The sequence below is a fragment of the Paralichthys olivaceus genome, chromosome 16 (assembly GCF_024713975.1).
Source record: "Paralichthys olivaceus isolate ysfri-2021 chromosome 16, ASM2471397v2, whole genome shotgun sequence".
In the NCBI taxonomy this organism is placed as follows: domain Eukaryota; kingdom Metazoa; phylum Chordata; class Actinopteri; order Pleuronectiformes; family Paralichthyidae; genus Paralichthys; species Paralichthys olivaceus.
Window position 1 is genome coordinate 15,152,225 of NC_091108.1, and position 15,125 is coordinate 15,167,349.

The following is a 15,125-nucleotide window of genomic DNA, read 5'->3' on the forward strand; positions in this document are numbered from 1 at the left end:
CCACTATGCAGGAGCCAGAGATGGGATCTCAGCGTGGGGGTGAAGAGCTGCTTTTCTCTGTGCCCCACAGGACTCAGCACTCAGACCCTGCTGCTTAAGATTGCTAGGCCATGAGTGTATAAGTGGCAGTGATGGAGGGTGACAGGTTTGAAGATTACTCTATTCAACCTATTTCTCAAACGTAAGATTTTCCAAAGACAAATATTGTATCACGTACAATTTTGGTTAAACAGGCAGCCATTTAAAAAGGCACCTGAGATTTGTTTAAATACAATAAAGGTTATGTAAAAAACACAAAATACCCTCAGTTCAACATTTTCATGAATTTAAACACTTTTCTCTTTTATTTTATCTTTTGAAATTAAACCAGAGTATAGCAATTTTGGGCTACTTGGGAGCAAAGCTGTAAACACAAATGTGCATAGATGATATGGCTAACATGCAACATGTGGTTAGATATTACGATACAATGACTACAGTGTTTTAAAAATCCTCCTTACATTAAAACTTGTCATCAGCATTTTTTTTAAACTAAGGTGAAACCACTTTATAATAGAGACCGCTCAGCTGGTGCATTATTCTCAATAAGTTCATCCATACACTGTCAATAAAATGTTCTTTCTAAGTTGGCCTATCTTATTTACTTTCTTTTTCTTGCTGTTCCAAATAACTTATGTGATCATCTAAACCCAAGCTTCCCACTAAATTAAGACATACACTTAACAACGTCCATATGTCTTGTTGCTCCTTTCCTACCAAACCCTTAATGTTAAATGTCTGTTTTACCCCATAGTTTTAGTCAAATGAGGATTACCCCCTAACCTAAAGACCATCCTCCCAAACACTGGAAACAAGACAGCCAGCACTTTTTGTTGTGTGAATTGTGATGTCATTCAACTCAGACTGAGGACCCAATCGACCCCCTGGCCTTTGACCCTTATTAAGCGAGGGTTAGAGTGCTGTATTCAAGGTGTAGCCATCTGTGTGCCTTGTTGTGGCACACAGAGGCTTCCCTCCTCCCGTCTGCACCATCGCTCTTTATCATCCCTTTCGGAGGACGACTGGTTGGTCTCTATCAGTTTTTGAAAGCGGTAGAAACAGAGTGGATGGTTCTCTCAGACAAAGGTAAACTTTTAATATCTCATGGCTATTGAATCATATCAACAGTAAAAACATGCCTTTGCATTTAAGCCGTTAAGGCCTTCTCTGGGCTGTTTTATACCTAATGGTCACATGATTAGTATAGACAGGTATGATATGATCATCATGATATGACCAGTCATATGATAGAGCATATAAAACCAGCACATAACTTCTTAAAGCATCTGAATTTAAAGATATCTGATGCATATTAATAAAAAATCAGTTTCTAAAAGATCAGATGACTTAAAAACAATTACAGAAAAGGAGAAATATCATGTTTCCCATTTAAACCTTTACTGTTGATATTTTACAATAGTCATGAGATATTACAAACATTTAACCCACTGTTTTCTCGAGTGTGTAGGATTTTTTGGATCCCCAAACTGAAGAGCACCATAGGGACATTACTCACCACAGCAGCAATCAAAGCTTATTGTGTTTTGATCATAGACTGAGGTCAATTTGCAGACCATGACTTAAAAAAAAGCATTATTAAAGTGGTGTACATCGAAATGTTTAGATGAGGAAAATATTTTATTTTATTGACCTGTAACATGAACAGTTGATTCAATTTTTTTAACTGCAAAACACTCAAGTATTCTTCAAGAAAAACCAGTGATGCTCGAATGCTGACAGTGTTTTACATAAAGAGCGGGTCTGCAGATCAGACACACGCCACAGTCAAAACACACGTTGGCAGATGACTGACATGTTTCTCATAGTTTCTTTTACAAGTGACGGGTTCAAATGTAATGAGTTGAACTTTGAACTTTACCAGAAAAGGGTTCATCCACCTCTCTTATCATGAAGCGTCCATGTCACTGGTTATCAGCTGGTTTGTTTACAGTGTTGACTCCTACAGTCAGAACATTTAATGAGACTCTTTATATAAAGAACCAACAAATGCATGAGGATAATATTTTCACACAGAAAATTTAATAAACAGGGGTCTTTAGTGAACGGGGCTTTCTATCCTTGTGCCATTGCTGCATTCAGAATGTTCATTTTTCAAAACATGCTCCTTCGTGTTGCCGTCATCCTCCTGAAACTGCACCTTCACCGTCATAGGAGAACATTTATCCACTTTACATTTGACGATCATGGTGTCATTGAATGCTTGGATGCTACAGCTCCCGAGATCGGGCGTCTCATCGGCAGACACCCGACACACCAGCTGCTTTTTGTCCACGGAGGCGACCTTACGTTGTTTCAAAATGTCTGGGCTGTTGCAGAGCACGCTGTCCAGCATCTCTATGGTTTGGTTGTTTCTCAGCACCCAGTCGTGCAGGTACCACATGTGGCAGTCACATCTCCAGGGGTTTCCGTGAAGCCTCAACATGTGCTCCATGATAAAGACATCGAAGAGGCCCAGCGGGAGAGTTTCCAGCTGGTTGTCAGACAAGTAGAGTTGCTGAATGAGCAACTGGTCGTCGAACAGTTTTGGGTCCAACTGCCTCAGATTGTTCTTGTGGAGGTGGATTGATTTGATACTGAAGAGATCATAGAAGATTCTTTCAGGCAGCAACGAGAGCTGGTTTTCAGAGAGATCCAGATTCTCCAGCAGTGTGATGTTTCTAAAAATGTCTTTAGGAAGGTTGGAGAGCTGGTTAGATGACAAGATGAGGTCGGTGAGCGATGTCAGACGGCTGAGAGAGGACAGCTCCGTCAGTCTGTTTCCTTTAAGGTTCAGCTCCTTCAAACTTGTGGCATTGAATCCAAACACATTTTCGCTGAAGGTTGTAAGAAGGTTTCCACGAAGGTTCAGTACATTTAGCTCTGTCAACACGGAGAAGATGCCGTCAGTGAGCTCTGATATCTTATTCCCTTCCAAGTGAAGCTCTGTCAGCTGGGAAATATTGTGGAATGCATCAGATGTAAGATTGCTAATGAGGTTGTTGTTAATTTTCAGGATCTCCAGGCTCGTCAGACCAGAAAATGTCTCTCTCTTCAATTCTTCAAGTGTGTTTTGTGACAAGTCCAGGATGTGGAGGCTGTGGAGGTTCAGGAAAAGAAATGTAGGTAGATGGGATATGACGTTTCCCTTCATGTGCAGAGTTTCTAGCCGTTTCAGGGAATTAAACATGCCGGGGAGCACCGTCTTAAATCTGTTGAAGTTGAGCAGCAGTTTCGTCAAGTTTCTCTGCTGTGAAAAAGTCCCCAGAAATAAATTCTCCAGCCAGGGGTTTCCACTGATCTCAAGCTCCTGCAGCTCAGTCAGATTCTCCAAAGCCTGAGCATGAATACTCCGCAGTGCGTTGTTTAAGAAGACCAGCTTGGTGAGTTGAGGGCTCTCCTCTAAAGTGTGAGGGAGCAGGTACGCCACAGCTGATGTCATTAAAATAAATTCCTTGACCTGCTTGGACATGTCACTGGGCAAAGATGTCATCCGTTCTTCTGCACACAGAACCTGGACTGGAGTGAAACACTGGCATCTGTATGGACATGAGGTTTGTGACTCCGTTTTGCTTTTGTGAGAGAGAAGCAGCATCAGGAGCAGAGTCAGAGACAAGTGTTTGTCCATTTTCCACTGAAAACACAAAGACAGGGAACCAAAGATGTTTCTGTGCATCATCTGCAAGCTGTACACTTAAAGCTGACATTAATTCACAGCAAAAAGAATGAGCTATGTCCATTTCAATAAATGAAGTGCCATAACATACCTCTGTGTTACCAGGATCACGCAGCCTTGAATCAGATTTCCTCTGGTGCGTGCTTACACAAAGTGCAAACGTCAACAAGCCAGAGTTAGGCAAGACAAAACCTTTGGTCAGTGGCCAGATTCTGTCACAGTCTCATCTGCACACACAAAGTTGTTTCAGCAAATCTGTCTCACAGAGAAGAATATTACAGTCTTTTTACTCGTGTAAAATGCAACACGTGGAAGAAAGCTGTGGGTTTTCTGTCTTTGTTAGTTTAATCAAGTCTGTCAGTGTTGAGTCACTGTTTGCCAAAAGCAAAACAAATAGATCCAAGAGCAAAATGGAAAAAGTAGATCAATCTTTCTAGTGATTCGTATTTTATGAACTCAGCCTCTATATATTTTATTAATTGATGTAATCTGAATGTTTTTTACAGGAGGTACAAACAAGAGCAGTGTAGAGTAATTAACATGAAGTCACATGAAAACAATTAGTATGGCACTCAGTAATGAAACCACATTAAAATTCATTAGATCCACTTTTGTATTTGGATCTGCACCAAATGTCACACACTCATAAATATCAGTTCATTGAGATCCACGAATCACTGTCTGAGAAATCAACAAAAAGTTTGAAAAGCACCCATCTCAAAATTTCATGGGTTCCAAGTTTTAAGTAGTTTTTGTGTAATCCTGCTAAATATTTGACAGATAAACAAACAAATGCAGGCAAAAACATCTAATAATCCTTATAATTGTAATTATCTAAATAATCATATACAGTGCAGCACAGAGACATTGGACCAATGAAGCATCGAGAAGGAAGCTTGGAGTTGTAAAGGAGTTATATTCTTCATAATGACAGTGTTTCCAGATAAGGTTTGTGTTGTTAATCATTCCAATAGTGTGTTTATTGTTATATATATCATTATATAGGAATAAGTAAAAGACAACATGTATGCTTAAATTTGCTTTTGAGGTGGAGGACAAAAGGGAACCACAGAGCTTTGTGCTTAGTGTTTGCCTTATGAACGCTGGTAGGAGGATTAGAAGTCACTTTATTCCACTAGGTGTCGCCCTGTCCCTTCTTACCTCAGTCAGAGGTGTCAGCATTCCTGGATTTTTGCTCACATCCAATTTATTCCCTGAGGATGCACAGGTAGACTCCTTTGTCCAGGATCACATCCACCACCCATAACCACCTGGAACTACTTGCAGGGAGTTTTTTTTTTAGTTTTTTAGTCTCCACAGACCCTGAGGAAGTTTGACTTTGTACATTTTTGTTCTGATTTGAAAGCTTTACCATCTCTGAAGTGAAGCGATGGCCAATGCAGGACTACAGCTCCTTGGCTTCACACTGGCCTTCCTGGGCTTCATCGGATCCATAGCATGCACGGTCATGGTGGAGTGGAAAGCTTCATCCTATGCAGGAGACAACATCATCACAGCTCAGGCCATGTACGAGGGACTGTGGAAGTCCTGTGTTACACAGAGCACGGGTCAGATTCAGTGCAAAGTCTATGACTCACTTCTGCAGCTACCAGGTAATATTGTTTTACATCATGTCCTTAATAGCTTTCCTTATAAATATCAACAACTGAGCAAATAACGACATCTAAAAATGATAATTCTCTTCTTTTACAAGGATATGTTTGTGGGAAGGAAATGAGCCATAATGAGCCATGAATGATCTGTTATTCTAACAATGTTGGATTTGTTTAATGGCAACTTCATGGAATTAAAATGATAAATTCATAAAATCTTTGGACTATTGTAAGAATCGCCTGTATAATGTGTAAAACAAACAAAGTCTCTGGCTATTCAAACCTCCCTACAGTAACCTTACCTCTTCATGTTGCGTGCACAGACATGTCAGTCAAATACCAGCAGCTGAAGCCTGACTCAAAAGAAACATCTATTCCCACTGAAATCCTTTCAAATTGAATAGAAGCTGTGGACTGTGTTCTGTTTCAAATGTAAACATATCTGTGTAAATTGATTTTTGAGTCCTGTTCAATAAAAAACCAGTGATATCTGCTTCATCAGAAGAAACCGATGGTGAAGGAATGTTTTGAGAACACCTCAGCTGGACGTGACTTATGTTGTTGGTGTTCCCGCCTGTTTTGTCTCAGTTGAATACAAGAGGATGTACATTGAGATTATTGTCATAAAAACGAATGTGATTTTCATAGGGTTTACTTAAAAACTAGAATATCACTTCACAACCACATTTAAAGTCACTAGATCCAGATTTAAATTTGGAGCTGCACCAAATTTCTACAAGAAAAAGCTTCAGAAAGTGGATGAATCTGAATGAAACCTGATCCTGTGTCATGTCCTTGTCCCCAGGGATTGTTCAGGGCACTCGAGGGCTGATGTTGTCCGCCATATTGTTTAGCTTTATTGCAATGCTGGTGGCAGTGGTGGGCATGAGGTGCACCACATGCATGGGGCAACAGCCGGAGCAGAAGGACAAGATGGCGCTGGCTGGAGGGATCATCTTCATCCTTGCTGGTCAGAATCCGTTCAGCTGACACACACACACACACAAACACACACACACTCACACATACACACACACACACTGGACAATACACACATTCATTCCATCACCTTTGATGTAGGCTTATCTATTGTCCTTTGCAGCAATTGTCAAACAGGATTCAACTTGTCATGAATATGTGTTTTTCAGATGTTTTAACCTTTAAAATGCAACAACATGAAGTTTCTCTGCTCGTTGGTTTTCCAGGTCTGCTTGCTCTGGTTGGAACATCCTGGTATGGCCACAGAATAGCACAGGACTTCTACAACCCATTTACTCCCACTAATTCAAAGTGAGTAACTGTGGGTTAATGATCAGGTATGACTGAAGGTGTGTGGAATGAAGCAGGGGACTGACACGGACTCACATCTTTTATCCTGCTGTCCTCCTCCTGCCAGGCCAAGTTTTCATTTGGTTTATCAGCCAATAGTTTGACATTTTGTAAATTAGAAAAACAGCAACAGTCTCCTTGAATTCAAGCTCCACCCAATTTCACACCTAGATGTCTGTTTCCTGAAGGTGCCCTGAATGGAATTTCCCATGAGATCAGTGAAAGTATAAATCTCAAAATGTTGAATCCGCCCAAGATCTGGATTTGCACCAAATTTGATCGATTCCTAACATGTAACACCACAATTAGTCATGACTTGGTACACTATGGTTTTGGGCAGAGCCAGGCAAGCTATTTCTATCTGTTTTCAGTCCTTATGCTAAGCTAAGTTAACAACCTAATGGCTACAGCTTCATATTTAGTGTACAGACGTTAAGAGTTGTATCAACCTTCCCATCCAACTCACAGTAGAAAAAAGCAGATATGAATATTTCATATATGTATATTGATAGTTTTCTGTACACAGATATATGACATATATATGTTTATAACTAGACATTAAACGTTATAAACACACCCGACAACACTAATATGACTACACAAAAAAATGAACAAACTTATTGGGGAGTGAGGGATGAGTGAGCGTTCTCTTTTATGTTCATGTAGTTCATCTCAGAAGGATGTCGAAACAATGATAAATAGTAAATGTTTTCCATGTTCACCTAAGTAAATAAAATAATGTGTGTGTCATTCACAGGTATGAATTTGGAAGTGCTCTGTTTGTGGGATGGGGCGCTGCATGTCTCATCATTATAGGAGGGGGCTTCCTCTGCTGCAACTGCCCCACCAAAGGCTCCGGGAAATCTCCACGCTACCCACCCACCCGCTCTGCCGGATCGACAGGCAAGGATTATGTGTAGGGGGGGGGCATCTCTCCTTTCAGCCTCAGCTCATGGAGGAGTGATATTCAGCATATAGTGTGTTTGCAGCTGTTGTAAGTGGTGTTTGTTTATAGCTGTTGGGGAAATAAAGGTTTTTGTTCATCCACACATAGTAAAACAGATGCTTATTATAAAAGAAGTGTTCTGACACCTTCACATATGAACAATTAATCAATAATAGAAATTACAGTAAATTGTGAATCGTAAATGTTACTTGAAATTGAATGTTGTAAACAATAATCAATAACTAGGAACTCAAGTACAACAAATTTGTGTTTAACATTATAATAATGATTTGAATTTAAATATTCAAAAATATAACTTTGCCCACAAGAGACATCTCAGGGGTCTGTACAGTCTTTGCAGCTAATTACCACTTATTTTGATTTGTGTTACTTTGGTTTGCTTCGTTATTATTTTACCATGTGTGAAATAAAATCTTTCTTACTCTCATATGATGACATGGTTTTATGGTTGTTATTTTTGTGTTTTTTTAATGTGTCACACACACTTGCACATAGTGATGGAACAGGATCAGGCTTGATCAAACCAGTGTGTGTGTGTGTGTGTGTGTGTGGGTGGATGAGAGAGGGAGGGAAAAAAGCCTCCCATCCTACCTCCACCATGTTTCCGCCCTTGTGCAAGAGCCAGGCCACAGTGTAATCGTCATCATTATTGTTTTATTAGCACGGATGTGACATAGAATCATTACTCTAATACAATAGCTAGAAAAGTCATAACCAAATCTATTGTATGAGGTTTAAAGCTCCAATGATAGTGAGATTAACTAGGATGAAAGAACATGAAACATAAAGAATCCTTTACAGAGTTACCTGATTTTGAAAGCAGATATAATGTGTAGGAAGACAATTAAGAATGTTTTCAGTTCTGGTAGAGTCTTGTGCAGAAATGTGTCTCCTCAGGGAAGAGAAAAGTAGAAACAGGAAGCCTGGGAGTGTCTCCTGGAATACCTCAGAACACTAGCTCCTGTCCCAACACGCCTGCTCACACAAGTCAAGTCTGCCACTTCTTGAAAACACCTCGCAGGACATTTATACACAGCTCCTTTGAGTTATCATCATACAGAAGAATTACAGAACATTCCAAACCTGCCATCCCACCAGCACATATGCACACACAATAAGTTTTATCTGCACCACTAATACACAGCTGTCCTCTAACACTGTATGTACAGTGATCCTCCGGCAGAGAGCGCCACCCTGTGGTAAACCATTGAGTGTGCTGCTCAAACAACACTGAAGATTTAACTCAAGAGACAATCTGCTGTATTAAGATGATAAAAGTTTTTAATCTGTTAAATGGGGAAAATACACATATGCAAACACAATACACACAAAGAAAGTATTCCTAAATGTGTACTACAAAAAAAATATTATGTGACACCTTTACAGGTTATGTGCATCAACAAGTAAATTTGATTCAAAAATACAAATTTCCATTAGTAAATTGAATTGAATTGTAAGTCATTCGTAAAGTTTCCAATTGGACAAAATACAATATTTCACTGTGTGGGTCCTGCTCCACTGACAAGAGCAAAGAAGCTTATGAGCAAACTGAGAGAGCAGGTGAATGATTCAAAGGCAAAACTGGAGGCATTTCTTCAACTGATGAGTTTCAACCTGAAGTATCCCATGACGATAACAATGATATGTGATTCATTTGTTATGTACTCAAGGTTTGAAAATGTTCAGACTTATTGCTGGTATAGTGTTGGGCTTGAATAGAGACTTGTTGAAATGCTTTTAAGTTCTGAATGAATTAATGAATCGGGAGAATCAGAGGCAAAAATACAAAACGAGAAAGTGCATTTCAGAGAGTTCAGGTTCAGATGATGTGACGTGGTGTTGGGAAGAACTTTCAGGAACTAGACTGGATTCACATCCAACTGTCAATGATGCTACTTTGTCAATTTGTTGTAAACCCATACTACAGTTAAGGGTTTACAGATGAGGGACACCTAAACTCAAGTCTGTTTATTTCCTGTTCTAACAAAATACAGTAATCTGTTATTGTTATTTTTACTTGCTGCTGATTGAATTTTAAAAACGTGATGCACCTTAAACAGAATATTATGAATGCATTTTATAATTTCTTTATTAAAAATAGGGTTATTTAAGAGAAAAATAGGACTTTTATATGTTAATATGAATTTATTATATTTCTATTAATAATATACATTTTCTTCATTTCTTCATTTTCTAAAAATTGGTAATTCCAAGCTCGACATGCATGAAGCAAGGTGATTTCATTTTTTTTAAAAGCCTAATACAAGTGTCCCAGATTTAAAAAGTGACCTGAATTTTCTTTTTTTCAGTACAAGCTGTGCCATGTCTCAGGAGTATATTATCTCCACTCTTTCTTTTGATGTGGTTAGAAAACATCTTGACTCGCTGAAATGTATGTTATGTTGATCTAATGTGTAAAACAGATATTGGAATAAGTCGCAGAAATCAAAATTGAAAAACATTTCCCAGATTACCTGAATTATTCATATTCATTAATACAATTATTGATAAAGGGCGAAATTTGAATTAAATAAAAAAAACTGTTGAGTTGAAGGTGTGAGTGTTAAACAATGTTGATGGGTGAAAGAAATAGAGGAAGGGGACCTGCTCTTTTATAAACTTCATCCTTTAATTCTTTGATTAAGTATTTTCCAATATATATTTTCTTTAATATATAAGATGAGAGAATAAAATATCCTGAATAAATAAGTCCTCAATAAACACATAGTGAAAATATTCTTTTCTACAAGCAAGTGTCAAAAGTCACATTTGCCACTAGGGGACATCAGAGACCATGTTTCGAATCACTTTTCACAGAGTGAGAAAACGTCTACAAACTTTATCATCATTATTATTCTTATTACCATAATTTCAGCTGTAAAATTCTAATCACAATTATAGCATTTACTTTGATACTAAGTTAGTGTTGTGCTGCTGTTAAAGAGACACCACACTGACTTTAAGAGTTTTGTCAAGTATGAAAATATAACCCTGATGATGTCATCTCTCATGGAATTGCAGGTTCTCGTATTTTTAGAGCTGAACTAAAAGTCAAGGTATCTGGATTCCTTTTCACTGACCTGTTTTTTCTGACTTTTCTCTCCTGTAAGTTCTCTGACTTCATGGAAATTTGTAATCTATTGCTGGAGTGACCCAATACAAACATGTATTTCACAACAAATGCACAACTGACTAGTGTGAGTTTAATTTTACCAGATAATGCAGAGATCAACAGTTTTAGGAAGATACTTCACACTTTTTGAATACGTGCGCCTTCAGCAGGCACCAGTTGAGTTGCGACTGAAAGGTTAAGAGAGGACACAGTTATGAGATACTTGATGGTTTTAGCCTTTGTTGGGATTTTTTGAAACAAAAACAACACTATATGAAGGCATAAATAAGCCTTACCATCATTAAATTACAATATTACTATTTTTGAAACTAATAATAAAACTGTTACCACTATTCACTGGATAGTATATTAAATGTGTAACTAAAACTCAGATTAAAGAAAGAGCCACTGAAACCACCCTAACATGGACCAAAAGGAACAAATAAAATATTTTGCATTCTTTCCACCCACACTGGACTATTGCTTATGACTCTCATCAGTGCTGAGAGCAGAGTCCCAGCATCTTAAATGTAAATGTTTAGGATTCTTGGAGGATTGACAAAGAGGTCAAAGTGTGCAAACTTTAAATACCAGTGACCTATGACATATATGTAGACTTAACCCCTGACCTCCTGCACTGCTTATCGTCTGACAACCCTAAGAACAGTCTTACATGAATATAAGATAATCCTATTTTCCCAAAGGTTCTGGTGCAGCATTCTGCTCCATGCAAATCCTCTGCACCAATACTTTTCTATATTTTATCAAAAGGCTGTCAAATAACACATACAATATAAAAAATGGGGAAGTATGCTGCAGTAAAATCAATTCTGGAGGACAGGTTTATGGAGTTTGTAAAACGTCTAGATGTTTAGACTGATGAAGTGCATGGACAGAGCAGCACTTAACTTGAGGGCTTCTCCACTCTTCAGTCCAGTACAGGAGCTGGAGTGGATCCAGACGCTGTGATCAGCGTGCAGCAGCTGCCAAAAGGTGTAGGAAAGTCATTAGCATCAATGTATTAATGTAGTTAAAAATTTAAAAGAAAACGTTTATGTGTTTTACATCTGGGTTTTTAAAATTCAGGGCTTTTTCTTTGCAGCTCTTGAGAGTTGCCCTCTCACCTGGTTGGAAAGTCACAGGCTTGTATGAGTGTAATGCTATAAGCAGTCTGAGTAGACATTCTGGAAACTGAACACTCCCAAATCAAAACAACCTGGAGCAAAACTCAGCCGCACCTATTGATGAAATAATAAGGAAACTCTTTAGATCATGCTTTCTGTAAACATGTGCCTTCACAGGTGAGACTAAATGCTGGTTAAGATAAAGGCTATTCACAAAGCTCCTCACCTTTTTAATTCATTCATTGTTGCATTAGGAAAAGAGGGGACGAGTCTAAAAAGGCTCAATTTTAAATAGAGGAGAAATTTGGGTTATTCATTTTTTTTAGACAACTTCTATGGATGTTTTAAATATAACATCTTTGCCTGAAGAATCCTGTTTTTGTTACCGTCTCTCTGTAGCTCATGTTCCACTGCTTTACGACTCCTCACTGGCGCAGCACAAGCAGAGGGAATGAAACATTAATCTGCTGCACTATTCTCCCACATCTGCTCCCAACACCTGTGAAAAGAATGTATCAGGAATTGCACTAGAGTTATAGTCCTCCTCCTCGCTCACAATTGCTCTGACAAGTTTTCTAGATCACGCCTAAGCTGCGACTGAGGTATGATCTTTTTAAGAGAATTGTACAAATGTTTGTGAGTGAGTCTGTTGTGCACCGAGGAGTCTACCTGTACAACTGAAGAAGAACTGAGAACTGAAGTGACCTGCATAGACACTCATGCCTGAATGCCCATGTTGTTTGTCTCTACCCAGCAGAGTCCTGATATAACGTCCCAATGGGTGGCACTGTAGGAAAAAAAGTAAATTCATAAGAAAAATATGTCAAGGTTATATATAGAGAAAGTAAAATCTGAATTTCCGACATTATGGTATTAAAATATCAAAATGGGACTTATCATTTTCTCTTTGTGACCTTTATTTCTTGATCTTCAGGATCAACATATGTTTGTTGTTTGTTTGTTTGTTTTCTCCAATCTCCGTCTGCCACTCCCCCACATCACCCACCCCTCCCTCAAACCTACACAACCAATTCTAGGCTTTATAGCTGCAGCTGGTCAATGGACATAAACAACTGCGATTTTGCTTTATTTGTAACTTTGATTGCAAGATCCCTACTAATTAATAGGTAGAATTTTTTTCTTATAAAATTGCAACTTTAAAGTCAAGCTGTTGCATAGATCTTGGTCATCACAATTACAGAAATAATAAGCTAATAATCATAATCATATATGGTAGAAATTGTTACTATGATGGATTGTAATGGCAGCAGCGTGGGTTTTACAACCAACCATCCACTGGATGATCCGTCTCTAACTCTTTAACGACGTCACATGACTTCCTCCTTTACTTCCGTCATAGCTATGACCACCAGAGGTCACCTTACAATAAAAATGTATCTGTGTTGACTGGGACAGCCTCCAGGTGATAGGCTGGGATCAAACTATCTTGTTTTGATTTTTAAAAATTTAATATAAATGTTTTCATGTGATATAGCAATAATTAGTCTGCATGTGATTATATGTTATAATATATATTGTATAAAATAATGATATTGTGATATTAGCTGGAGCTGCATTACCCATGCAGTGCTTTGAAACCTTGGACTTATGTCTGCTATGATGATGACACTTGATGGCTCTTGTCTTGCTGATGTAATCCACGGGCGTTCAACCCTGGGTCCCACTGCGGGATACAGAGACACAGTAGTAAACACATGCAAACAGATACACACTCAGGTCCGCTCATTGTGGAAACTCAATGAGACGTTAAGATTTTTCTTCCAGCTTGACAGGAAATGTAAATATTTAATGTGTGTGTGTGTGTGTGTGTGTGTGTGTGTGTCATATTGACTTAATCAGCTCTCATAGCGATGCACCTGGATTGCTTTCTGTACAAAAACTGATTGGTGTCTCCATGGAAACCAGGGCCTCTATACCTCTGTATTTGCCAGGAATAAACACTAGCACCACTTTCAATATTTCCATCCCCTGTTAACCACAGAGAAGATGAAGGGCTCGTGCATGTTTGTGATATGAGTAAACTCTGTCCAGAGACATTGCATTTGTTTCACACACATAAACATTTCATGTAAAGTCCACGTTAGGTAAAGCACGGACAATTTAAGTGATAGGACTGTTATATAGTTAAAGCAATAGGATAAAGTACAGTATAATCAGATATGATGAGCGTAATTTTCAACACACAGTTGTAAAGCTTGAACATGAATATATAAATATACAATGTCCCAGTTAAAGCAGCAGTGCATTTCTCTCTGCATCTGCTGTTAAGCTGAAAGGATGATAAACAACTTCCATCGGCTCCAAGGCCTTTCTCAAAGTCCAACATTTACACATGTTCTATCATTTTCTGTTCAAAAACACGACCAGCAGTCAGCCCTCACTTGACATTTCATTGCAAGCTTTGCATGTTTCTTTTTTCTTCTAGATGAGTATTTCCAAAGTCTCTCTCACTGTGATCGTGGATCCCAGACAGGAGTCTCCGAAGTATCCAGAACAACGTGCATGGCCAAGAGGTGGATGTGAGTGATTTTAAATCCACCCACAAAGTCGCTGCCAGGAGTCGCCTCGCTGCCTCCTCCCATCTGCAGGAGAGTGGGAGCCAATTGAATTCAAAACACCTCACCTCTGCCTCCCAGACAAACACCACACCCTGACCTGACACCATGGAGGAGCTTTGCACTAATCTTTTGTGGTGATACAGAGTTTAAATGTACTGTTATATTCCTGGAAAGAAAAGACAGCTCTAGAATCAAAGTATTCAATTTGTCCTAAAATGTTTTGCTTTTTCTGTTCACTATCTCAATATTTCTCTATATATTCTATTATATATATATATATATATTATATTGTATTATAATATTTCTTCTATAAGAGCCTCTTAATGTAATAAGAAAAGATTGAGATTTTTTCCTCTTTTTTGCAATTTCTTCTGAACTCCTTTTTAATTGGTTTTCATTAATTTTTTAGTAAAGGAATTGAGACAGTTTTTGGCCTTGAGCCTTTATGAATTGAAAAACAACATTTCTGTGTCGTTCGTGTTTTGTTTTGTAGTTTTTTATGTACAATGATATCATGTGTGCACGAATAAAAGGGTTGCGGTTATTTATCACTATCTTATTGTAACTTTCTGAGATTCGCTTCTACCCGCATCACACATTGGTGTTTTTCAAACTCTTACATATGAAGAGTTTCTCTGTACGAGGTTGTTTTTCCCTTCAAAGAACCACTGACATGTTTCTCTTGGAGC

General features: G+C 38.5%; 2 protein-coding genes and 1 long non-coding RNA gene across 6 annotated transcripts; 1 reads left to right on the forward strand and 2 right to left on the reverse strand.

Moving 5' to 3' along the window:
- Positions 1-1,666: 1,666 nt before the first annotated feature.
- LOC109639406 (carboxypeptidase N subunit 2) lies at positions 1,667-3,934 on the reverse strand. The gene is made up of 2 exons (XM_020102841.2): positions 3,804-3,934; positions 1,667-3,670 (listed from the first exon to the last, which is right to left on the reverse strand). Exon 2 carries the CDS (start codon positions 3,662-3,664, stop codon positions 2,096-2,098), a length of 1,569 nt encoding a protein of 522 aa, XP_019958400.2. The 5' UTR covers positions 3,665-3,670; positions 3,804-3,934; the 3' UTR covers positions 1,667-2,095.
- A 975-nt stretch (positions 3,935-4,909) lies between these two features.
- cldn1 (claudin 1) lies at positions 4,910-8,053 on the forward strand. Its single transcript, XM_020103337.2, has 4 exons — positions 4,910-5,325; positions 6,131-6,295; positions 6,531-6,615; positions 7,412-8,053. The coding sequence occupies exons 1-4, from the start codon at positions 5,103-5,105 to the stop codon at positions 7,572-7,574; spliced, it is 636 nt and encodes a 211-aa protein (XP_019958896.2). The 5' UTR covers positions 4,910-5,102; the 3' UTR covers positions 7,575-8,053.
- Positions 8,054-8,884: 831 nt separating this feature from the next.
- LOC138405133 (uncharacterized) lies at positions 8,885-14,487 on the reverse strand. Of its 4 annotated transcripts, none has more exons than XR_011238823.1 (7): positions 14,330-14,487; positions 13,438-13,541; positions 12,527-12,644; positions 12,244-12,356; positions 12,084-12,128; positions 11,858-11,971; positions 8,885-11,716 (listed from the first exon to the last, which is right to left on the reverse strand). It is a non-coding gene; the product is annotated as an uncharacterized lncRNA (long non-coding RNA). The 4 variants fall into 4 exon arrangements; XR_011238825.1 differs by having other exon boundaries at positions 12,084-12,137; XR_011238822.1 differs by having other exon boundaries at positions 12,084-12,356.
- Positions 14,488-15,125: the final 638 nt, after the last annotated feature.

Excerpts from the sequence above, each read along its gene's own strand:
- LOC109639406 (XM_020102841.2), bottom strand. The coding sequence starts at position 3,664 with ATGGACAAACACTTGTCTCTGACTCTGCTCCTGATGCTGCTTCTCTCT.
- cldn1 (XM_020103337.2), top strand. The coding sequence starts at position 5,103 with ATGGCCAATGCAGGACTACAGCTCCTTGGCTTCACACTGGCCTTCCTG. Across the intron at positions 6,296-6,530 it reads GATCATCTTCATCCTTGCTG|GTCTGCTTGCTCTGGTTGGA; the intron begins GTCAGAATCCGT and ends TTGGTTTTCCAG. Across the intron at positions 6,616-7,411 it reads TTTACTCCCACTAATTCAAA|GTATGAATTTGGAAGTGCTC; the intron begins GTGAGTAACTGT and ends TGTCATTCACAG.